General features: G+C 25.4%; 1 protein-coding gene across 4 annotated transcripts in view; it reads left to right on the forward strand.

Moving 5' to 3' along the window:
* The window catches only part of LOC136079536 (uncharacterized), a 49,939-nt gene that overhangs the window by 8,155 nt on the left and 16,023 nt on the right, over positions 1-25,761 (forward strand). Inside the window, exons 1-7 of one of the 4 annotated variants that reach the window (XM_065795340.1) lie at positions 8,655-8,776; positions 9,028-9,051; positions 9,192-9,215; positions 9,305-9,328; positions 9,529-9,552; positions 9,670-9,693; positions 10,114-10,155. Coding sequence is in view for 1 of the 4 variants with exons in the window: in XM_065795338.1 (XP_065651410.1) it covers positions 23,313-23,333 (21 nt within the window). In the remaining 3 variants the exon portion in view is untranslated. Of the gene's footprint in view, positions 1-8,654; positions 8,777-9,027; positions 9,052-9,191; positions 9,216-9,304; positions 9,329-9,528; positions 9,553-9,669; positions 9,694-10,113; positions 10,156-23,170; positions 23,334-25,761 lie in introns of those variants that run through there. The other 3 variants (XM_065795339.1, XM_065795338.1, XM_065795341.1) reach the window with 3 other exon arrangements.

Below are 25,761 nucleotides of genomic sequence, written 5' to 3' on the forward strand. Positions count from 1 at the left end.
CTGGTTTATGATGTCTTTTAAAATTTAGATTAGTGTATATTACTTGCGTTCTGTAGTTTTTTGCAGTTTAGAGGTATAACATTTTCCTTTAACAGGGGCGTAGACACAGCCCCCCACCTTACTCCTGCCCTAAACGTGAGAGCAACAAGTTTACAAAAGATATGTTTTACTATTATTAACTAAATTTAAATTCATTGATAAATTTCAAATTTCATGACATAATCTCCTAGTGTTTGGTTTTAAGACCCACTAAAGTTTAATGCTATTGGGCTTAGCGATAAGAGTAAATTTGTCTTTTTCATACCCCAGCCGTATATTTACATTTTATGAGAAATGATTTTGTATATTTTTCTTTATGGTAAAACAAATAAGAATAATACGCCCTCAAATTGAGGGGGATTCAAAGTTTATATGATCATATTTGTGTTACTTTTTTATGTTGTGTTTTTTGAACGACTATTAATAAATATTTAGATAAGATATTTATTACCAGTCGTTGTTTTGGTCGTTATATTGGTAGTATTTTTGACGGATTTACAAACAGTTATTTTATGTCTCTATATTTAAGATATAGCAATTTGTTTTTAAATCCAGCAAAAATACTACAACACAAAATAAAATCCTGGTGAGATATAATAAGCTCCTTTCCGAAAAAAAAAGTTCTTTAAGAACGTAACAAACCTTTTTAAACCTTCTTTGTTGTTAAATGAACAAACAAAAATTAAAGATTAATAGTTAAATGAAAAGATAAAAGGATTTTATTGATTTTTACTTGACTAAATTGACTTTTAGTCGATTAGTACGAAGTCTATAGTCGATTAAATTGACTATTCAATTTTTCAAAGTCGACTAATTTCGACTTTCGACTAGTCGATTTAGTTGAAGTTGGTAATAACACTACTTAAAACAAATGATTTTTCATATTTCCACTAAATGTTAGACTTTTTTCTGAAAGAATTTTCGACAAATGGGAAGGTCCGTTATTATCTAACTTGACTTTTTGGATTTCCTAACATGGTTTGCAATAGTAATTTTTTTTAACTGAAATTTTGACTATCTTCATTTATTAACTTTCGATAATATTTCCAAAGCAATGCATTTTTTTAAAGGGTGCTGCAAAACTTAATCTTAAAATTTTTAAGATAAACTTTTATTTGCTTCATAATGGTATAAGATTTTATTATGCCTTGATCTTTTCATATTAAAATCTATTTAAACAGAAATTAATGTACATTGAAAAGCAAAAAATAACATTTTTTTGGAAAGCAGGTGGTCTTGTATGCAAAGGCAAATACTATAAAGTTACAAAAGACTAAAATTATCAAATTACCAAACAAGAGCGAGCAAAAGTATGAAGGAAATTATTTCTGCATTAGGTTTTAATTGAATATATTTCAGTATAGTACTAAAATAAACTATAGAGGAGGTATAATAAATTAAAATTTTAATATAAATTTTGAAGTGTTTCTAACCTTTGTAAGTTGTAATCAAAATGGATTACTCTCTTAAAAGTTGACTTGATAAGTTTTTAACAACTGTTCCAACTATCGGTAATGTTTAGCTTAAAAAATACTTGAAAGTATACTTGAAATTTTAGCTCAATAAAATTTCAAAAGTACTATAGTACTTTTGAAATTTTATTGAGCTAAATATTTTTTAGTTTAACTATAATTGAAGTTATTGTCAATTTTACTTTACTCAGAGTGTCAATTTTTAATGTGAATAATTAACAGAAGATTATGTATCATCTACAAATCAGTTATAGCCAATTTTTGATTAATAATGAGGTTTAATTCAGAAATTAAATTAAGGGGCCCATTTTAAGCTAATTCCACGGTAAAATGGGGTCCTAGCATTTTTTTTTGTTAAACGTTTGCTTCTTAACGTAAGGCATAGTTACAGTTTTGACTTTCTGGTGTTTAACTGTGGGACATATATAAAATTTCCTGAAAAAAACTTTGTTTGTAATATTCAGTTGGTTACAGCCAGTTGATTTTTATCATATTTTGAAAAGGAGCTCGATTTTGGTCACTCTGCCCTAATAGGTATAAATATCAAAGTTTTGGGTCTCTACTACTTGGTTGAACCTAATCTTTTCCTTCCCCGTTTAGCCATAGGTTTTGTACATTCTCATAGAATGTTTTTTTGCCAAGGAATCTATTATATTTCCCTAGAATTTTATTTTGTATTGTAGTATTTTTGCTGCATTTAAAAACAAATCGCTATATTCTAAATATAGAGATATAAAATACCTTTTTGCATATCCGTAAAATACACAACCAATTCTTATATAGACATTTATTAATTCAATCCTAATCTAAAAATTTATTATTTGTTGTTCAAAAAGCGCAACATAAAAAATAACAATAAACTTTAACTCTAAATGTTGTAACTCTAAATATTGTATACGAATTTTTTAAACTTCTATCTTTTATTTGCAATTCTTTAATTGCATGTGACGAGTTGTACTAAAAGTAAGTTCAAACTATATTTTAACTTAATTTTAGTACAACTCCTACATGTAGGAGTTGTGTTAAAATTAGGTACAACCTCAACATTAATCTGGAATCTTTGTACTGATGAAGTTTTAGAACTAATAAATGACCTCATCTTAAAATATAACACTGCATATTTTTCTTTTTCTGTTTTTTAAGATTTGGATAAGCGAAACAAAAAAAGTGTTCGTTACTATTTTGCAACATTAAAACGAGGCCAGTAAGAACAAAAATGTAAACAAATAGCAACAAATCGCTTAAATAGTCCTTCTAAATTACTAATTTTTCTGTTTATCTATTTAAAAACTATATTAAAAAAAAAAAAAATTTTAACGTTTGGTAAAACAAATTACAGTAGACAATGAAAAATTCACAAATGACAAAGACATTATAATAATAAAATTGTTGATACTGGACTATAAGATTAACCATGCATTCCTTGTATATTGTGCAAGTCCAGGTGGATTTGTAAATGAATTCTAGGAACATATATATATATATATATATATATATATATATATATATATATATATATATATATATATATATATATATATATATATATATATATATATATATATATATATATATATATATATATATATATATATATATATATAAATATATATATATATATATTATACATATATATATATACACATTTACATATATGTTCCTAGAGAACATATATATATACATTAAAATACATACAAAAATAGGTTACAGAACAATAATGTACTAGAATAAATGATTCATTTTACCCTTTTATATGTCTTATTGTTGATTAAATCTCTGTAGAACTGTTCAGATTACTACTGTTGTTGGTTTATCCACGTTTCAGGTGGAGTTTTAATCCTCTTCAGGGGCAGTATATCTTTCTCTAAATCATTCTATACTGACTTGATTTTTTTAAACAGCTGGTTATCTGATCCTGTAGATTTACTACCTGGGTACATCTTAAAGAAGTGAGTAATATTACACTCCAGAACATGGTGTCGGCAGGCAAGGAAAAGAAGTGGCCGTCCTAACTTCTCTGACATTCAGATATTTACACCTTGGAGCCTACCAGTGTTTGATGCGGTGGTATCAAAACAGATACATTTTAGTTTGTTAGTGAGGCCATAATTCTCTAGAAGTTCATAAGTAACAATGAACTGCTGTTCTCCGGTCCCTGAATCAATATGAGGAATACCTAGTAATTCAGCTTTAGCATTAACTTTCACTAGTACAGCAATCTATCCTGAGTAAATGGAATATTTCCTGTATGCTCTTTAACTATCTTTCCATCAAAAAGAACAGTAATCAATTTATGACCAGAGTTGGCGAGGTTCTTGATGAACTGTAAAATCGTTTCAGCTTCTGAATTATTGCATGCTATATGGCTCTGAGAGAGGATGATTTAGAGACAACATATTTACCAACATTTTCTCTTGAGAGAGCTATTACACTGCTTATGATAGCTGTGTGCTAATTTACTGAAAGACCTTCACCTGCAGCAGTTATAGTAATATGCCTGAGAATATCTTTAGAAAAAATACACTATTTTCTTTAGCCTGAACATTTGTGGAAACAAACTCAGCCAGATCACTTTCATCAGCATCACCTGCATTACTTAATGAATCAACAGAAATATCTAATTCATCACGGTCTTCTATCAACTGCTCATCAGATTTTTCACTCAAGTCTCCACAAATCGTTTTAAAAGCTCTCTCAGCTGCCTTTTTAAGCTGGTGTCGGTAGGTCCTATGTAACCTGGCATTTTCTTCTTTTGCATTTTCAAGAATTTGATATCTTTTTTCTTGGCTTCAGCTGTTCTTTTTCTGTCCTGTTGTATGTCTTCAATTAATACTTATATGTTATATCCTTATATCCTATCCAAAATACCTTCTTAGATTCTGTTACAAAGTTTTCCCTCTTCATGATTTCTGCTGATTTTCCTCTATTCTGATGAGATTGCAGCTTCTTGTAGTTATTCAAAAATGTTTTAACTTCCTTTCTAAAATGATTAATGATGAAAGAATTAAGTAATTACAAATTATATTAATATTAATGAAACAAGCCTAAGAGAATTCGGTACATCACGAGTTTTATACCCCCCAAGCTTCCAAGGAACCACCAGCTTAGACATAATATAGCAGTGGTTCTTATCTTCTGGACAGATTTGTCTAAAACCGTTAGTGTTGGTACAGCAGGCAAGATTTCTCAGAGCAGCATAAGGTATGATTTTACGAAGGTGAAGATAATACAGAATAATCTCTTCTTCTGTGGCAAATTGTTTAGATAGAATTGAGTTCCTTGATTTACCTACTAAGAATATTTAATCGGCCCTCTTGCTTTTTTTTCCATGAATTTTTGGCATTTTATCTATTTGATTATAAAAGTAACTTTAAATATTTTCATATTTAAGAATAAACATATATCTTAGAACTTCACTAGTATTTGTTAAAGTTTTGCTTTCAATTCAAACACTTGATTGAAGTCACTTTCAGTCTTATTGCTAGTTTGGAATAAATGTGTACTGTTGTACTCAGTAGTGTTGTACTCTGAAAAAATACTTGAGTTATAGAGTACATTGAAGTCTAGATTGTCTTCTTAATCATCTTAATTAACTATCAATTCTAAAAAAAATATTATTTATACTGGTAAATAATTTTCTATCTTTATTTATAAGATTTAAACTGTAAACAATGATAAAATTGTCATCACAAGAAATTAAAAAGAAAATGATTGAAAAAGCAAAATATTTCGTTTTCCTAATTTTTTTCAGGTTCATTCAAAATTTTTACATAAAAAACTTCATTAAGAGTGCAATTTTATTTGTTTCTGTTACTCATTTTGAGTTTACAGATGATCTTTTTTTCATTGTTTTAAGGCGGTCCACGGGTGTTGAAATTTCCAAAAAATCATCCAAACTAAAATTTGAATATAAATTAGATGAAAATCATTTAACAAAATGATTTTCTTCTAATTTATATATATATATATATAAATATATATATATATATATATATATATATATATATATATATATATATATATATATATATATATATATATATATATATATATATATATATATATATATATATATATTATATATATAAATTCGTAGAAAGTTACTTAACAAAAATTTTTCTCATTTCACACTGTTTCATCTATAAAGATTCATCAGAAAATTATGATAGGTCTTTTTAGATGAAACAGCGTAAACTGAGAAAAATTTTTGTTAAGTAACTTTCTACTAATTTATAATTGCTCTGTATTTTTAAGAACATTGAGCACTTTATTTTGTAGAATACATTTTAAAATTGTTTAAATATATATATATATATATATATATATATATATATATATATATATATATATATATATATATATATATATATATATATATATATATATATATATATATATATATATATATATATATATATATATATATATATATATATATATATATATATATATATAAATATATATATACATATATATATCAGTGGCGGATCCAGCATTTTTTGGTCTTTGAGATAGCTAACTTCCAGAGATGGAGCAAACTCCAAACATTTATATGTTTATACTTATGTCAAATAAGGATGCTTTGCAAAAAATTGCGATGATTGGAGGCTGGGAACAAAAAAGCCCTAATTTTTGTGCCCCCCTGCCCCAAACGTGAGAGCAACAAGTTGATAAAATATTTTTTATACTGTTTTTAACTAGACTAATATTCATCGATAAATTTTAAATTTCATAGTAAAATATTTTAGCTTTTAAAAGTTATGACCATATAAAGTTTAAACCCCCCTCAATTTGAGGGGGTTATAAATTTTATATAGTCATTATTTTTGAACACTGAAAGATAATACTATGAAACTTAAAATTTATCGATGAATATAAGTCTAGTTGAGAACAGTACAAAAAATATTTTATCAACTTGTTGCTGTCACGTTTGGGGCAGGGGGGGCACAAAATTTAGGTTTTTTTTGTTCCCAGCCTCCAATCATCGCAATTTTTTGCAAAGCATCCTTATTTGACATAAGTATAAACATATAAACATTTTGGTGTTTGCTCCATATCTGGAAGTTAGCTATCTCAAAGACTAAAAAAAGCTGGATCCGCCTCTGTATATATATATATATATATATATATATATATATATATATATATATATATATATATATATATATATATATATATATATATATATATATATATATATATATATATATAGAGAGAGAGAGAGAGAGAGAGAGAGAGAGAGAGAGAGAGAGAGAGAGAGAGGATAAAGAGATTATTTATACATATAAATATGTATATAAATATATAATATATATATATATATATATATAATATATATATATATATATATATATATATATATATATATATATATATATATATATATAATATATATATATATATATATATATATATATATATACATACATATATACATATATATATATATATATATATATATATATATATATGTATATATATATATATATATATATATATATGTATATATATATATATATGTATATATATATATATATATATATATATATATATATATATATATATGTATATATATATATATATTTATATATATATATATATATATATATATATATATATATATATATATATATATATATATATATATATATATATATATATATATATATATATAGGTACGTGGAAATCGCGATTTACGGAACCGATTTTTATGCTAAAATTTTGGTTCTCGTTTTTTTAACTCTTTTTTAAGCAGCGTGAGACAGACGTAGTTTTGTGGAGTTTCTTTATAGAAACATATATACACATAGATACTTTTTGGAAAGAAGAAAAGCTAATCTTGATTTTTAAAGACTTTTATGCATGGTTACTAAACATTTTATGGGATATTTTGCTCCTGAATATTAGGTTGATGTTCTCTTATGAATTTGTGGTCGAAGAAATATATAGTCCGCTTTTTTTATTATTAAAATAGTTTATTTCATGCATTTTCTATGCACATGCCAAATTTCAGCGAAAAATAATTATAAGCAATTAGTTTAATTAGTGTTATACCAAGTGTACCGCTTTTTTCAGGTAGCCTTAGGAAAACGGTTTTTTGAGGTGGTTTTTTTAGAAACATAAATAAACCTTGACAACTTTTGAAAAGAAGAAAGGTTTGGCTTGATTTTTATATAACTATTTTGTATCGCGACCATATTTTTATATGGAGTATTTTGCTGAGAATTTTGCATGAAAATTTGGTTGATGTTGTCACGTGGATTTGTAGTCGAAGAATTATAGAGTCCGCTTTTTTTATTGTTAAAATAGTTTGCTTCATGCATTTTCTATGAACATGCCAAATTTCAACGAAAAATAATTATAAGCAATTAGTCTAACTGGTGTTGGACTTTAGGTACCTTATTTCGGTTTTTCAGTTGTTGTTGTTTTTTTGGTATACGAAATCCGGGTGGGGCCGAAATCCGGATAAGGGGGCGATTCAAATAAAAATCTTATTTTGAATTATTTTGATTTATATTATTAGATTTAATTGAATCAGGACAAGCTTAATAAAACTGTTTTAGATGCACAAACAGATAATAAGTTTAATTTTTTTATTCATGATAATAGTATTAACAAATATTTTCAAATCCAAAAAATAATGAATAATGTTAAAAGTTTTTTTATGGAACATAAAAAAAGAATAATGTTTCAGATTAAAACTGTTGGTATTCAATAGCAACAGTTTTAATATTTTAAAACACTAACATTTAATATTTTAAAAACACTAAGAAGTTTTTTGTTAAGATTAAACTAATGAAGTATGTAATATACTTATTTATATGTGGTTTATAATAGCCTATTAAACTATTGAATTGATTGTTAACGGTTAGTATCACTAGACAATTTTATTAGGATATCACATATAAATAAAAATATTTCATACTTCATGAGTTTAATCTTAACAAAAAACTTCCTAGTGTTTTTAAAATATAACAAAGTATATCATTATTATTGTCTTTTATTATATTTGGATTATATACTTCTTTATCTGTGGATTAGTGTTTAAATCATTATACAAACATGTCTAATATTTATTTCTTGTTTAGATCCTACCTGGCTTTTGTAGATTTTTTAAGATTTCATAAGTATAAATCACATAAATTTTGGGTTTATTCATGAAAAAAGCATTTACATAATCACAAAGAGAAAATAGTATACAATAAGTAAATGTTAATAAACATTTATAATATCTTCCTAATATAGAAACACTTAAAAAACTTAAGGTAATGTTTTTTACTTATTGTATACTATCTTTATCTGTGCTTATTGTTTACATAAGTTTATAACTATTCCTATTGTTATCTTTTTGCTTATAAATATTTTATCTTTATATTTTAATAGTTATATTTTATTTTCATTTTGTTAATATAGTTGTTGCACTTTAAGCAGAACAGCTTTTAAGATTATTACATTTGTAACTTACTGTTGATAATTTCAAATTATTTTGTGTACAATTTTTTTTTGTTACTTTTAGTCGAATCTACACAGCCTATCGCTGGTAAGTTTGTATCAGTTCGTATATGTTAATGATTATAAAATTTGCTAAAACTTTTTAATCTGTGAATAGATTTTAGAGATTACTAATTTTAAAGTCATTATTAGCAATATTTATTTTTTATTACAAATTTTGAATTTCAGTTGCATCTTTGTCTTCAACGAATCGTAAGTTTGCCAATTATTACTTTTTAATATGTGTATATATTTTCGATGACTGAAATATAAATATTTTATTAAATATTTTTTAACCTTAGTTCTTTCTACATCTGCTATAAGTGGTATGTTTACAAATTTTTACTTTTCAATATGTCTATGCATATCTTGGCAATTAAAGTATTTATTTTTAATTACAACTTTGAAATCATTAGTTACATATTCAGCGACTACTATGACTAGTAAGTTTAAAAAACTATTTGCAAACATGTACACTCCTTTCTTATCAGTTGCAAATTTTTATAAAAACTTTTTTTATATTTAGTTCCATGTGCACAACCTTCTGCTGGTAAATTTATGATTTAGAAAAGTTTCTGAAAGATTATTGAATTTATGTTTCTATTTATATACACTTACAGTTGACAATTTCAAATTATTTTGTGTAAAATTTTTTTGTTATTTTTAGTCAAATCTACACAGCCTATCACTGGTAAGTTTGTATCAGTTTGTATATGTTAATGATTATAGAATATAGAATATTTCAAATGTTGATAAATGTGAAGAGTATTTTGCATACTTATTTACTATTCTTGTTTTAGTTTATTTAAACTGTTTGTTTGACTTTGTTAATAGTTATTTGATTTTAAATTAGTTTACCTTATGTTTAAAGTTTCTAAAAATTATATTTGCATTATTGATGTTGAAATACTAGTTTCTTGTAACCGTTACTTGTTTATAGAAGGTATAAGATTTTAAAATTATTTGAAATTTTTTTGGTTTATATAATTTAGTACATTTTTTTACATTATTTATAATGTTATTAATTTCTAATAAATTAATATATATTATTTCTTTGTTTAGGCAATTGAATTGAAACTATATATATTAAGTCTTTATATATACTTTTTAGAGGCATTTTAGGATGGATACTCCAACTTGCATCTTGTAATGTGTAAGATTTGTGAAGTTATTTCTCCCTTTTCAAATTAACACAATTAAAATTTTTTTTTCAATTTTTATTGACATTTTTTTCAAGTTTGAAAAAGGTAGGGGGGTCATTGGGTGTGGCACACGCCCCTCCCCTAGTAAAATAATCTCAATAAACTCAATCTAAAACCTTTTTTCAAATATCTTTCAAATTTTTTTTTTGTTGTTGGATAAAACTGGGCGAGTGGGGGGGGGGAGTGCTTTGGGCGTGGCACATGTCCCACCTCTAATGTCAATTTACCACTTGTATATGCTGTAAAACAATTTACCAGTTGTATATGCTGTAAAATACACCACTTGTATATGCTGTAAAATAAGAAAATGAAGTTTAAACTTTTTAACACAAAATATAATCAATATTTTTAAGGTTATAATATTTATAAGAAATTAACATTTGGCTACAAGGGTGTTAAAACGTAACAAAGACACCCACCCTTCAATCTATAAAAGACCACTAATATTTGGAAATGGAATGGAAGCAAATTAGATTAACTTTTTATGTATAAAGATAACATATTTTATCAGAAAAACACTCTTTCGTGTAAAAAACTTGTATTTTTTTAAGGTTACTATGGTGTTCCGGTACCCCTCTGGCCCTCTAGACACCCCTTTTATCTATAGAGTTATGTAAACTTGTAACCTACTCTTACATCTAACTTTTGATACCAAGTTATAGGCATTTAGATAAGATTTGACAAAGTTATAACAATTTCAGTGAAAAAAAAATAGTTTTGGAACCAGTTTCTCCAATAAATCCCATATATCGAAAATTTGCTACTAAAAAAGTCATAACTTTTTTTAAAATTGTTCGTTTTTAATAATTTTTTCACCATTAAAATACTGTATTGAAGGGCTTTCGAAGGATATATAATATTCTAGTATATGCTCAATTTAAAAAAATCAGTCCACGTACCTAATATATATATATATATATATATATATATATATATATATATATATATATATATATATATATATATATATATATATATATATATATATATATATATATATATATATATATATATATATATATATATATATATATATATATATATATATATACATATATATATATATATATATATATATATATATATATATATATATATATGTATATATACTAATATAAAACAGAGCAATAATAAACTAGTAAAAACACTTGTCCATTTTTTTCTTCAACAGACTGTTTATATATATATACAGAACCGGATTAAAAAGGGGGCAACCGGGGCGCTAACCCGCACCCCCCGCAAAAGGGAGGCTCCCACAAATTATGAAAAAAAAGGTTCAATGACATATCTTAAATAAAGGTAACGATAAAAATAAAGGTATAAGTTATTATATTTGATATAAAGTTTATGTAAACTTTGTATTTTAGACATTATTTATATTTAATTTATATATATTCGGTATATTAGCCAAATTCATATCGCGCGGTTTGTTGGGAAAAAAATTAAAATGGTAGCAAATAAGTAACAACAAACTTTCGCATGGTCTACTTGTTTCAATGTAAATGGTTTTGTTTGTATCAAATGCTAATCTATTTTATTAAAAATAGTGGTTTAAGTTGAAATTCGTGTCATTTTAGAAAAAATTGGTTTAAATTTTTGAAAAATTCTTGCTTTAAATGTAAATGGATTTGTTTATATTAAATGTTAAACTTATTTTATCAAAAATTTTTGTTTACTTTTTAAGTTATATAAGGTCAAAAAAGATCTAATCTTTGAATAAAGTGAAATGTGTACTGTGACTCAAAGAAACTAGTAAATTAGTACGCATTTAATGCTTTTATAAGTTATTATCCATATGAAAAGTTCAACATTTGGGTCAAACTTTTATTGGATAGCATTTATTTTCAAATATACATTAGGAACAGCTTTAGCATTAGCTGATCATCAACATTTTAAACAGTGATACAGAGACTCAAAAAAAGACTTCGGCTTTGAAAGTCATATAGGGTTTAGGGATAGAGTCAGAAAGGGCATATAGGGTTATGAAATTGTCATATCCCTAACATATATATATATATATATATATATATATATATATATATATATATATATATATATATATATATATATATATATAAAAATATACATATATATATATATATATATATATATATATATATATATATATATATATATATATATATATATATATATTTATAATTTACACATTAAGTTATAGCAGTAACATTTAACACTAAAATTTAATATTTTTTAGAAAAATAATGTCTGACAGACATAAATTTTTTCGCAATTATGAAAGTGGATCTTCAAAGCGTAAGTCAGCTCAAGAAAAAGAGAAAAAAGTACAGGAAGTTTTAGTAAAATCAAGAAAAATTAGTGCCTTTTTTAGTAAATGAGATGGAGATTTAGATTCTTCAAAGTCACTACCTGGAACTTCAGCTATACTACCACCAGTTGGGGAGTTTCTATCGCAAGACATTGGTGACAATCAAACAATAGCAGAAGCAGATGAACAACAGGAAGCAACAGTAGCTATGATGGCAAAAGCTGTAACAATTGAACATGAACATGACTCTATGCTTAGATTTGGGAATGATATTGGTTTGTGGCCAGAATTAGCTTTAACGGATATGATAACATTTTGGGCAGAGAAGGGACCTACCTCGTTGTTGCAAAATTGTGATCAAGATACCCTAAGGAAATATTCAATATCACAAAAACAGGAAAAACCTGACGGCTCAACCTTTTTTCGGAAATGTACCCCAAATTTGTTCCTACAAAAAACAACAAATAGTGAAACATGTCAACGTAATTGGTTGTGCTTTTCCTCACACACAGGAAAAGTATACTGCTTTATTAGCAAATTGACTGGGTCCAAAAGTATCACTACTAATTTTTCAAGTTCTGGTTTTTGCTATTGGAAACATGCCTCAGTGCGTGTCAGTGAACATGAATCATTTAAAGGCCATCTAGAATCCATATTAATTTCCATAGCCATCTAGTTACATGGATATGGAAAAGTTAATACCGAATGAGAGGTTCCTAACTTTTATCCCTAATACAGGTCACACTGGTCGTGAAATGACAGAGGCATTATTGAAATATCTGGAATCCAATGGAATCAGTTAACATGACTGTCGAGGTCAATCATATGACAATGCTGCCAACATGAGCGGTAAATATTGCGGAATGCAAGCTTTGATAAAGGAACAAAATGACCTATGCATTTATGTCCCATGTTGTGCACATTTAGTTGGTAAAGCAGCAGCAAATACATGTTCTGCAGCAGCGAAATTTTTTGACTTTGTTCAAGAAGTGCACGTCTTTTTCACAGTATCACCTTCACGTTACCAAATCCTAACAGAAGCACTGTCTAGCTCTCAAGAAAAGACAAACAAGAAAAAATTGCTGACACCTAAAGGATTGATTGATACTCGTTGGTCATGCAGACATAATGCAGTTAAGGCAATTATTGTTGGATATGACAAGTTTAAGGTGGCTTTTTTCAGCAGCAGATATTCGTCATAAAGTTTTTTTAACTTTCTTTCCGCATTGTCAATTCTTTGAGTTGGAATTTTTCCTCTCTCCCATATAACAAGAACTGCTTCAATTGTTGCCCGAATACTTTTTTTCACTTCTTGTTTCTCTTCTATATGATGGAAGAGCAACCTCCGAAGAACATCCCCTCTTGAAGGAAGTCTGGCAGTCGACAGAGTTTGTGTAGGTTTACCAACAAGCCACACCTCAGCAGAAGATCTAGTGGTTGCCATATTATCAATTTCTAAATTATAAATAAATAAACAATGAAAAAACAAATTTGCAAAATTTGAGAAAATCACAAAATTTTACCAATGGTTAATTCATCTTATAAAACATGGCAACCCCTAAAATTGCTTCTTTTAGTCTAATTTTTGGTACACATGATCCTAGGTGATAAAGGAACACAGGCAACCTTGAGGAGAATGTTTTTTGTGACATTTTTTTTCTATTACAATCTGAATCACCCTAGTGGCCCTATATATATATATATATATATATATATATATATATATATATATATATATATATATATATATATATATATATATATATATATATATATATATATATATATATATATATATATATATATATATATATATATATATATATATATATATATATATATATATATATATATATATATATATATATATATATATATATATATATATATATATATATATATATATATATATATATATATATATATATATATATATATATATATATATATATATATATATATATATATATATATATATATATATATATAGGGCCACACAATTGTTTAATCCGACATATATAGATATAAACAATTGTTTATATATATATACGTATGTATATATTTATTTAAACATTTATATAGATGCCGTTGCAACACTAAATTTGTATTTTTTATAACGTTTTTTATTTTATATTTGATTAATAAGGCTGATGATTGACTAATGGCATGAAACTTCAAGTTCCATTATAAAGTTGTATTTTTTCATTTCAAATTTTTTAATATTATTTGATCTATTGTTTTCAAAAAGATATTGATCACTCTTAAACAGACGAGAGTTGTATTTCCAGCAGTATACAACATTTATCAATAATTTTATATATATATATATATATATATATATATATATATATATATATATATATATATATATATATATATATATATATATGTATATAAATATATATATATATATATATATATATATATATATATATATATATATATATATATATATATATATATATATAATTACGGGGAACTACTTCTAATAGTTCCCCGTATTTATAAGAAATAGTTACAGGGAACTATTAGAAATTAACTCTAACTATTTAAGTCCAAATAGCAATAAGTTTATTTGGACTGACCTAATGTTTGTTTATAGTTTATGCTTATAATGGAACTATTATTGTAAACGTTATTTTTGATAAATGCTATTTTTTTTGTTGATGTAGATAAGTTGGAAGTATTTTTATAAAAGATATAATTTATTTCAATAATAAATAGTAAATTTCATGTATTTTTACAGTTTTATAAGTGGATCTATAAAGCAAATATGACACATTCTACATGAACCCATAAAGCTGCTATTGTTTGATTTTCTATAACTTCTTTGTGTATTAGTTAATTTCCTCCATTTAAAAAGGCTGGAATATTAGGTGTTATACCAAAAGGCTTAAGCAAATTAGCCATTAAAAAATCTCTATCACCTCCACTCTTCAATCTTTTCAAAAGTCCTTATTGCTAAACTATTTCAATATAAGAAATAGAACCAACAAGTAGTTCAATAACAAAATGTTATTGCACCGAAAAAAGCAATTCCAATTAATCCTTTAAAGATAAAATGGTGCTTATAGTGGGAAAACAAACTACTTTGAACTGCAAGGCTTGAACTTCTTTGACAAACTAATTCAAAACAGTCAATAATAACTTTTGTTTTAGGATGACTCTATTTGAAACATTACGACATTTTAAGTTTTAGGTCATTTAAATTAGACCAAAATAGTATTACACTGAGTTTAAGGTATATCAAATCTGACCATATAACAAGATCTTGACACAGTAGATTTTGGTGTCTTAAATAATCAGGAAGTAAAATTTTAATAAAAAATCAATTTCATGTTTCATCTATAAGCAGATATGTAAACCATGGAGGATATATAAACAATTCTTTGGGTAAATTTTCCTCAGAATGATGTTTAGAATAATAATAATTCATGCTTTCACGTTCATCTCTAGGATTTAAACATTCAAATAAAGTGCCAAATATTTCTTTTCTCATGCCAGTAAACGAGTGGAAACATTTATTGTCTTTTTTTTAGCTAAAAATATTATTTTTCAATTAGTTGTTGATTATTTTTAAACTTCTAAATTCTAGTTTTCATGAACTACTACCAATCTTTTTTAAGAGATTGTTTTTTTTCGGATGAAAACAGATTACAGTTTTCCCATTTTTAAGAATTTGTGAAATCCAGTAATGTATAAAGTTTTTATTGCTTAACTTAGTCATAAACTCTGGATACTTTGACCTTTTACATGGAGATTTTCAAGGTAACTTTTCTTGATGTTATCTTAAATGAATACAAGCTTTAAACTTCATATCTTTTTTTAAAAGATTTTTTTACTGTAGCTTGAACTAATTTTTATTTTCTAAGGCCTAAGGTGAAACTCACACATTTTTGTGCGTTTCATTATTTCAAAATATTCAGCACCTCCTTTACTTCTATATCCAACTATTTTGTTACACCAAGCTCTGTGAACGTCGTGTTTTTTCTCTTGGTTCGGGAAAGAAAATAGACCAATATTAGTCTTTTCCATATTGTTATTATAAAATGAATTTCCACACAATGATATACAGTAATACTTCCTTCTTCCACTTTTCTTCAATATTGGTCTGATAATGCTATAGTTGTAAGACATTTTTGTATTAAATATTAATATTATTATATATTAAATAAGACATTTTTATTTAGTACGAAATTAGCTTGTTTACATTTTTGTCTTTTATGACCTCTTTTTGAAGGTGAGAAATCAGTTGCGCAATCGAATTAGAGAAATGTTAATTGTTTCAAAAGTTGCCTATTTTAGTTTTTGATATATAAAAGCCAACTTATGCTTTATAAATCTAAATATGCTTTGCCTGTTTTCAGTAATTTATGTTTTTTGTTTGTTACTTAATTGTAATATATAGTTTCTTGATTTGTAACATGTTTCGTCGTATTCGTTATATCAAAGCGTCGTATATATAAGCGTCACACCATAGCACAGTGGGCTAGGTAGTAGACAAAACCTAAAAAATAAATATTTATTATATTCAAAACCATATATTACAATATACTTGTGATACTCTAATTTAAAGTTTTGAAAATTGTTTTGAGTATAATAGTATCTTTTAAAGCCACAAAAATTAGTTGCGGTTTCGTGTGTAATGAAAAACTTTTATTTTTTTAAAAAGCGTGAAATTTTTTTTTTTATACATAGCTATAATAAACAGTAACTTTTAAAATTTTATAAGCTTAAAGAATAAGTTTATATATTTAAAATATTTAACAGTAAAGCTTTTCGAAAAAAAATCTAAAGTAAAGATCAGTCTTTATAATACACTTATAATCTGGCTTTAAAATAACGAAGTGAATTTTTAACATTTATTACTTTTAATTTGTACAAAAAGTGTCATATAAATTAGGGAACCTACGAGAACCTATATTAAATACTTGAAGTAGTTAATGTAATATGTATACAACCAATTTGAACTAAATAAATTGCCCCTAACTTCCGCTTTTGGGTTTCATAAACATTTTAAAACAATGACTTGTAACTTATATTATTTGCTTGAAATCAACTTTTATTTCTTGTAAACAAAAATACACGTTACTTTGTTTGTTATTTAGTTCAATACAAATTGCACTGTTTTACTTGACAATTTTTTTGCTTTTTTGTTTAGTAATAAAATAAAAATTGGTGACATTTACGGACTTTCACAACAAAATAAACTAGTTTCTAATGATATACCATTCTTTTCATTGAAATTAACTGTTCTAGTTTCTGCAGATATTAAACTAGAGGATCCTAAGTGAAAAAAATTATATAATTATAATGTTAATAGCTGCAAACAATGTTAATACTCATTTTGAGAGAAGTAATGAAAATTGGTTAGCTCAAGATTTTCAATACACCTACGGTACATTAAATACCAAATCATCAGTTAATAAAGTTGGGAAACCATGTGGCTCTTTTCAAAAGCTTGTAACAGAACAAAAAAAATAAACCTAAGAATGTTAGTAATATTTTATTTAGCCATAAATTACTTCATGCAATAAAATTAAAACTAAGAAGTGAGTTAAAATACGAAACTGGCACAAAAATTTCTGAAATTTGAAATAAAAACCCCATTAAACCTGCTTAGATATATTCACCAGATGAAACTTTATCATTAACTATTAATGGTGATATATCAAAATCAACATACCAGCTTCTAAGAAATGGTGCTGAAAAAAAAGGCTGCCACATATTCTTTATATAATAGTATAAGATCTTCAAAAGCTAAATGCTATCCAAAGAACATTCAAATAGATGGCTAGTCAGTAGAAATATCGCTAAAAGATCTAAAACACACTCTCAAAAAGCTATATGATATACAAACTACTGTGGTAATCGCAATGCCAAAGAATTAACTAAACTAACGTTTATATGCAAGGCTGGTTTTGATGGTGCTATAGGATATAGTGTTTACAAGCAGGTAAGTTAAAATAAAAATAGTGACGTATGAAGAGTGCCTGTTGATTATTTGTATAGTAACTTTAGAACTCAGTAGACTTTATGATAATAAAAACGTTGTAATATCATCCACCCAGAATCTGCGGCCAATATATTAAAAATAAAAGTAATACATTAATATATATAGAGATGATAAATAATCTAAAGGCTTATTCAAAACGTCGAGAACATGTAATAATATCAATAATAGAGTTTGAAATCTATTCACTTATTTATATTTTTTATTTGTTCCTATATATTTATTTATATATTTCAAATCGATTATAACAATATCGATAATAGAGTTTCAAATCTAGTGGTAAATTTTCATTTTTTCCGAAGTAAGTGCGCATTTTTATTTTTAAAGTTTCTTGCATCAATTTTTATTTTAAGTTTATTCCACCAGAAGAGTTTGTTAATCAGTTTCACAATTTTTTTAATTTAAAATCATATAACAATTTTTTTAATTTAAAATCATATAACAAGAAGTTATATGATTTTAAATTAAAAAAATTTAAATCCGCGTTTTTAAAGTTTTATAAAGTTTGTTAAATAATTTTTAGTATTGGCAACTATTTAACTAAAATTTATAATAAAAGTAAATATATCATAATAAAAAGTGATTCTTTGAACATATAAAGGGTTTTAGTAATAAAAAAAAAGATCAAAGTAATTTTGTCCACCATATGCCTAATATCCGGCCCACTGTGCAGACCAGTGACAATAGTTTCGAGCCCATTCAAGTCTTTTTTTTTTTTCATGAGTGAAGTTTTGGTTTCGTGGCTGCACGATGACACATCAATCCCTCTTCCTTCAGCCTTCAGCGAATGGTCTGGCCTGAAACAACAACACCAACTTCTTGGATAAGCTTAGTCAATACGTTTTGTAGCTTTTTTCTGTATTCCATGAAGATATTTCAAATTATACAGTCCGCTCTTGGTGTTGTCTAGCGTTTAGAAGGTGGTTTGCCTGGACCAAATTCTTCCCCTGTATCCATTTTTTTTCTCATTCGCATTACAGTTTGGTAAGAAACCTTTACAGTATGTGCAATTTTTCGCTGAGAATATTTTTGAATACATCTAATTAGACTAACTTTTGTTGGTGACGTATCACTTTTTTTTTACATAGCTGAAAATATAAATAAAAAACTTAAAAAAAATGGCTTGACTTTGGTGTCTTTATATAAACAGAAAAAAAACGTAAAATCCTTTATTCAAAGATAATGACGTAATGATTATTATTTAGTTAAAAAAATTGATTAATTAAATAAAGCACAACTGCTTTAAATTAAAATAAATTACGTTTAAACTTAAACTACACTAAAAACTAAAAATAACCTTAAATTGTCCAATATGCACCAATTTGACTATAACAGGTGATTGCTCACACCCAGAATTGCCAATGGATAAAATTTTTATTAAATATTACTAAGAATAAAATAACTTGACATGTAACATAAAACTATATCATATTTATTTTATCATATGTGGGTTTAAGGAATCTATTTGAAATAAATTATAAAGAAAACTTGTGGTCCTAATGTGATGGCCAACCACTGTATATATATATATATATATATATATATATATATATATATATATATATATGTATATATATATATATACAATACAAATAAAGTGCTCAATGCTCTTAAAGAACAAAGCAATAATAAATCAGTAAAAAACACTCATCAAACTTTTTTCTTCAACTTTAAGTTTCACCATTGCTGGATCCTCAGGAAGAGTTACTAAATCTCAAAAAAAATTCAATTTATAGAAAAAAATATTTTACAGGAAGTATATAAATATATATATATATATATATATATATATATATATATATATATATATATATATATATATATATATATATATATATATATATATAATTACGTTCACCTACGTTTTTCAAAGGATATGAAGTGTATAGAAAGTTTATGTGTATTCTTTGCATAAGGAAAAGTGACAGAAAAGTTCAGATTTTTATTTCAATTCTGAGATTGATTGTATCAAAGTACTTGCAAAAACAAAAAAGCCATTTAAAAAGAGATGTATTGTCTGTGGAGTTTATTATAACTGTATCGGCACAACTCCTTGTACAACACTTGCAATACAAGTACGCGTTTAAAATCTTATCAGACCCCTTAAAAAACCATACGGATTTTCTACAACCACGCGCGCTGTCATTTGGAATTTTTTCTTGAAGGTAAAATGCCACAGTTTGACAACCATACAGAATCCCAATGCACCCTTCTCACACAACAACATAGCCGTCAAAGAGATTAAAACCCAGGTTAAAGATTTAGTTGAAACTAAATCAACAGGGTAAAATAGTATTCATCCGCGCATCTTAAAAAATTGTGCAGCTGTATTTGCCCCTCTAATAGCGCTTTTTTTCCAAAAATCAATTGAAAGTTGAAAAGACTAAATCAAGTATTACGCCAATTTTTTAAAAAGATGCTAAATTCCGTGTTTTGAACTACATACCGATATCACTAACTTTTATCGTTTGCCAAACCCAACAAGACATAATTCGATCGTGAATAAAATATTCACGATTGAATTATGTCTGATTGCGTCACCAACAAATTGCTTTCAAAAGCCCAGTACAACTTTGTACACAAACAATGCTGCAAAACCAATCTTTCGAAAGAACATGACTAACAGCTATGTTAGTAATTATTATTTTCAAATTTTGATTATACATATATATAGTATATATAATTATATGGTTCAATAATAATAAAAAAGTACTTACAAATTTTTTTAAATCCACAATAAGATAATAACTACGTCATAATAACTTGAAAATATTTCTTGAAAGGCGATATAAAATCTGTTTTTAAAGAGCAAATCTATTTTAATATTAACGATTAAAAATTAAGCTGATATGAACAAATTTTATTTATTGCAAAAATATTTGTTCTGGCTTACAGTGAAGGATTAGAAGCGGTAAATTCAATCACGAAACTAGCATATAATTAATTTTAACTATATACACCAATATGTGGGTAAACCAAGTCATCTATCAAACTTAATGATTTTTGTCATAGCTATAATTAATTTCTACATGTAATAAGACTTTAAGCTTTAGGCTAAAGAAAAAAACAACTCGATTTTTAGTAACAATAATATATTTCTTTTGTATGAACATCCTCACCTTTCTTTCTCCATCAATGAGATAAGAAGTAACCATGCTCCCTACGGTACACACACTCTATGCACCTCTTTGATAATTCAATTTTCTGTTTAAATTTTGATAATATATATATATATATATATATATATATATATATATATATATATATATATATATATATATATATATATATATATATATATATATATATATATATATATATATATATATATATATATATATATATATATATATATATATATATATGATAATGCCGAAAAAGGCATGAAACTTACTACCTGATTAGTAATCAGTATCAAACAATATTGGTCTTATTATGTTACCTTATGTCTTCAGAGTTGTGATACTGATTTTAAACTTTGCGACTTAAGTTCAAACATTTTTTTATTTGACTGTGAACAAAAAATCATTTATAACCTTTTAACCAGATAAACAACTGACTTCAAATTTTCAGGGCTGTTTCTAAAGAGATAGAAACTTGTTTCCATTTGAATATAAAGGATATTTTATCTTTGATTTTTGTATTTACTATATCCTATAAAACTGAAAAAACAAGTTAAAAACAGTTTTGTTTTTTATTATTTTTAATTATTCATGTGAGGTTTTATTTATTTCAATATAATATATCAGTGTTGAATTGTTTTCTTTTTTATAGTTCTTTTGCATTTTTTTCATTAATTCAGTTTATTTTTATTGAGCATTTTTAACTATATATAACAGTATTTTTTCTTGAAACCTACTCTGATATGTGATGAAGTGCGCAATATAAAAAAAATATTTTTTTTACCTTGCCCTTGAAAATCTTTAAATATTTAATGTTTTGAAGTTATAAGATTTTTGTATAGAACAAATATCCATTTATAAATGTCAACCTTAAATTAAAAATGTAGAGAATTAAATAAAGAAATTGTTTTTTGTTTTTGTTTTAAAAACAAATTTGATTTTTTATACCTAAAATTGTTTACTAGTTTTTTAGATTTTCATTTTCAAATATTTTTGTAAGCTTTTAATAATACGAAAATATTGGATTAACTTCTATTTAATATTTAAAAAGTCGTTTTTCATAAAAAACTTTTAGAATTCAGCATTAACGTAATATTTTGACGTATTTAATTATAGAACTTTATTAAAATCATTAAAGCTTTTCTTGTCTTATTATTGTCTGGTCCTATTGAATATATTATAATAACAATATTACTAGTATGATGTTATTATTATAATATAATTTAATAAAATATATATTATATTATATTAATATAATATAATAAAATAAAATAAAATTGTTAATATAATATTATTGTCTGCTCCTATTGGATAAAATTAACAATGCAAAAATTGTGTGGTTCTATTGGATAAAATTAACAATGCAATAACTAATAAAGTGCTTGATTATTAAAGAAATGCTTGAATTATTTTAACAAATCATTTTGGAACAGGTTTTGATACGAAACATTACTTTTATACAAAATATGGGATTAATTTCTATTTAATATGGTCTGGTCCTATTGGATAAATTAACAGTGCAATAATTGCGTAATCCTATTGGATAAAATAAACTATGAAATAATTATAAAAGTGCTTGAATATAAAAACAATGTTTGAATTACAAATCATTTTGAAACAAGTAATTGCAGTTAAAAAGTCGTTTCAAGAAGATTGTAACACTACAAATGTTTTATCTATATTAGGATGGAAGCTAACAATGAGGATGTATGAACTTTTCATTATTCAGTTTAATCTTATAATTCAGTTTAATTTCATTGTTCAGTTTAATCTATATCTTTTGAAAATATTTGCATCCAGTTGCTTTGTAATTTGAATCCTACAAAGATTTAGGTTGCTTATATCTCCTAAAAAACTTTTAAATAAAAATCTTTTTTTAACTATCTAAAGTTAACCTTAAATAAATCAACAAACAATTTTCTAATAAAATAAAACCAATTTTAAATAAAATTTTTGATACCATTTCAATTATATCCTGAAAAAATCATATTAATACAAAAATTCATATTAATGTAATAAAAGATAATTAATATTTAAATATATAAAAATAGCAAATACAACTAAAAAAAAAAGTTAAAACTATAAAGGAAGTTTTAAAAAAATCAAGCAAACAATTAATTGATCAAGTATTGATTGCACTTTCTTTGATGTTAACCTTTGAATATCCTTGTTCAATTCATTATTAATTAAAGTATAATTATTAGGTATACCAAGCTCAACGAAAAAATATCTCCAACATTAAACTTAATAATTACCAAAGTATGAAACTAGATATGTTACACATTTCTTTGAATCTCAAAGAAGACATATAGTATCAGCAAGTTTTTTTTAATGAAGCTTTGAATTTGGGAAAATCTGCATAAAAAGGATCATGCATTGTTAACTAATAATGCAACTATTTTTATATCTGTCAATAAAGAGTGACATTCGGAGAATAAAAATCTAATACGCTTTATACATACTTTACATCTAGTATGCTTTGTTCTTAGATTTGTTCTGAAAAGATTTTCTTCAGAGAACAATTCAAGTAGATCAGTTGTTGTTTTTCTAACATTTTTTACCACTCATCCAGTGCTGTAAAAAAGCTGAAGAAAATTTAAAAGCAGTTAAAAAACCAGAGTAAAACTTAAATTATCTCAATTAGATGGATCTCAAAATACTATATGCTTGAGAGATTTAAACTTAAATATAACTTTCTCAGCGGTTTTCAGAAATCCAAGAAAAATTTTGATCTGTAAATTGCAATGATGGTTGATCCACCTTTACAATTAAGTTAGTTGAAGAAAGAATCATAATATGTATACCAAAAATTTCAATAACCATTGACAACAACCAAAGCTTTCAATAGATAGTACTAGTGCTTTCATTTAGAGTCTCATTTACAACAAGCAAAAGAAGTTGACATTGCTGACTCAGGAGGCAGTAAATTAGATTCAGTCAGATTGCGCAATTTGTTTCCAGGTTTTTAACTTCTAGAGCCATTTCAAAAAAGAAACTAATGAGAATGCATATATGCAGCATTTTTTTTAACAAATTAGTACAAATGAGAATGACTTATAAAATTTTGAAAACATAACAGAGGGTGAAGAAATGATCTAAATCCAAGAAAGAACCCCAAATTGTCGGAAAAAAAAATGGTATGAACAAAAACTTCATATAACTAAAAATTTTAATTTTATGAATAAATATTGATTATTTTTTAAACTTGAAATTTACAATTTGCAGTTTTTTATGAAATCTTTTAACCGCTTTCTAACTTTTCAGATCTCTTTTTTGCTTTCAGGTGACTTTAAAAAAAGTTATTGATTCCTTGCAGCATTTTTGTTGGGAGGAAATTGGTAAAAAAAAAAAAACTTCCTATTTTTGTTGTTGTTGTTGCATTTGATGATTTTAATTGCCGTTTGTCACATTAATGATTACATATCCATTTTTCAAACTTTTATTTTATAAATTCTTTATAATTTATTAGAAGAATGAGAATTATTTCTTTATTTATTTAATTTATTAATTTAATTAATTTATTTATTTAATTAATTAATTTATTAGAAGAATGAGAATTATTTCCAGGTTCGAAACGAGCTCTGGACATATTTTCGCGTCACGGTAAGGAAGGAGGCGTGAACTTCCTGGTTAAATGCACTTCCGCGGTGCTCTGTGACAAGACCGTTAGGACTTCTTGGGGCACCTAAAATAAAAATTAAAAAAAAAAAAAAAATTTGAATTACATTTAAAATTAGACTTGAAACATTAATATAAAGTTTTATGTCTTTTAAATTATTTTTTAATTTAATTTTAAGTTATAGTTTATAATTCATGTTTCAGCATGAATAAAGTCAACTAAATATTTAGTCTTTCAACACTGTTGAAAAGAATAAATGCTTAATAAGTGGTGGGTCGCATGCTTCTATTAAGTGGCGGTTCATTTTGCTTCTAATAAAGGCGATGGTTATGTTTGATATTCGACTGCACATAGCTTGCTATCAACTATCAATTGAAAATATAAAAAATTTTCTGTTCAAATAATCAAAACTCAACCCTGTAATTTATTTTAAATCTTGTAATTTTTTACAAGTGGGATTTTTATAATATATTATAGAAAGTTTTGAGCGCACCTCCTTCACTCGTTTAAGGCAAT

The sequence above is a fragment of the Hydra vulgaris genome, chromosome 04 (assembly GCF_038396675.1).
Source record: "Hydra vulgaris chromosome 04, alternate assembly HydraT2T_AEP".
Classification (NCBI taxonomy): domain Eukaryota; kingdom Metazoa; phylum Cnidaria; class Hydrozoa; order Anthoathecata; family Hydridae; genus Hydra; species Hydra vulgaris.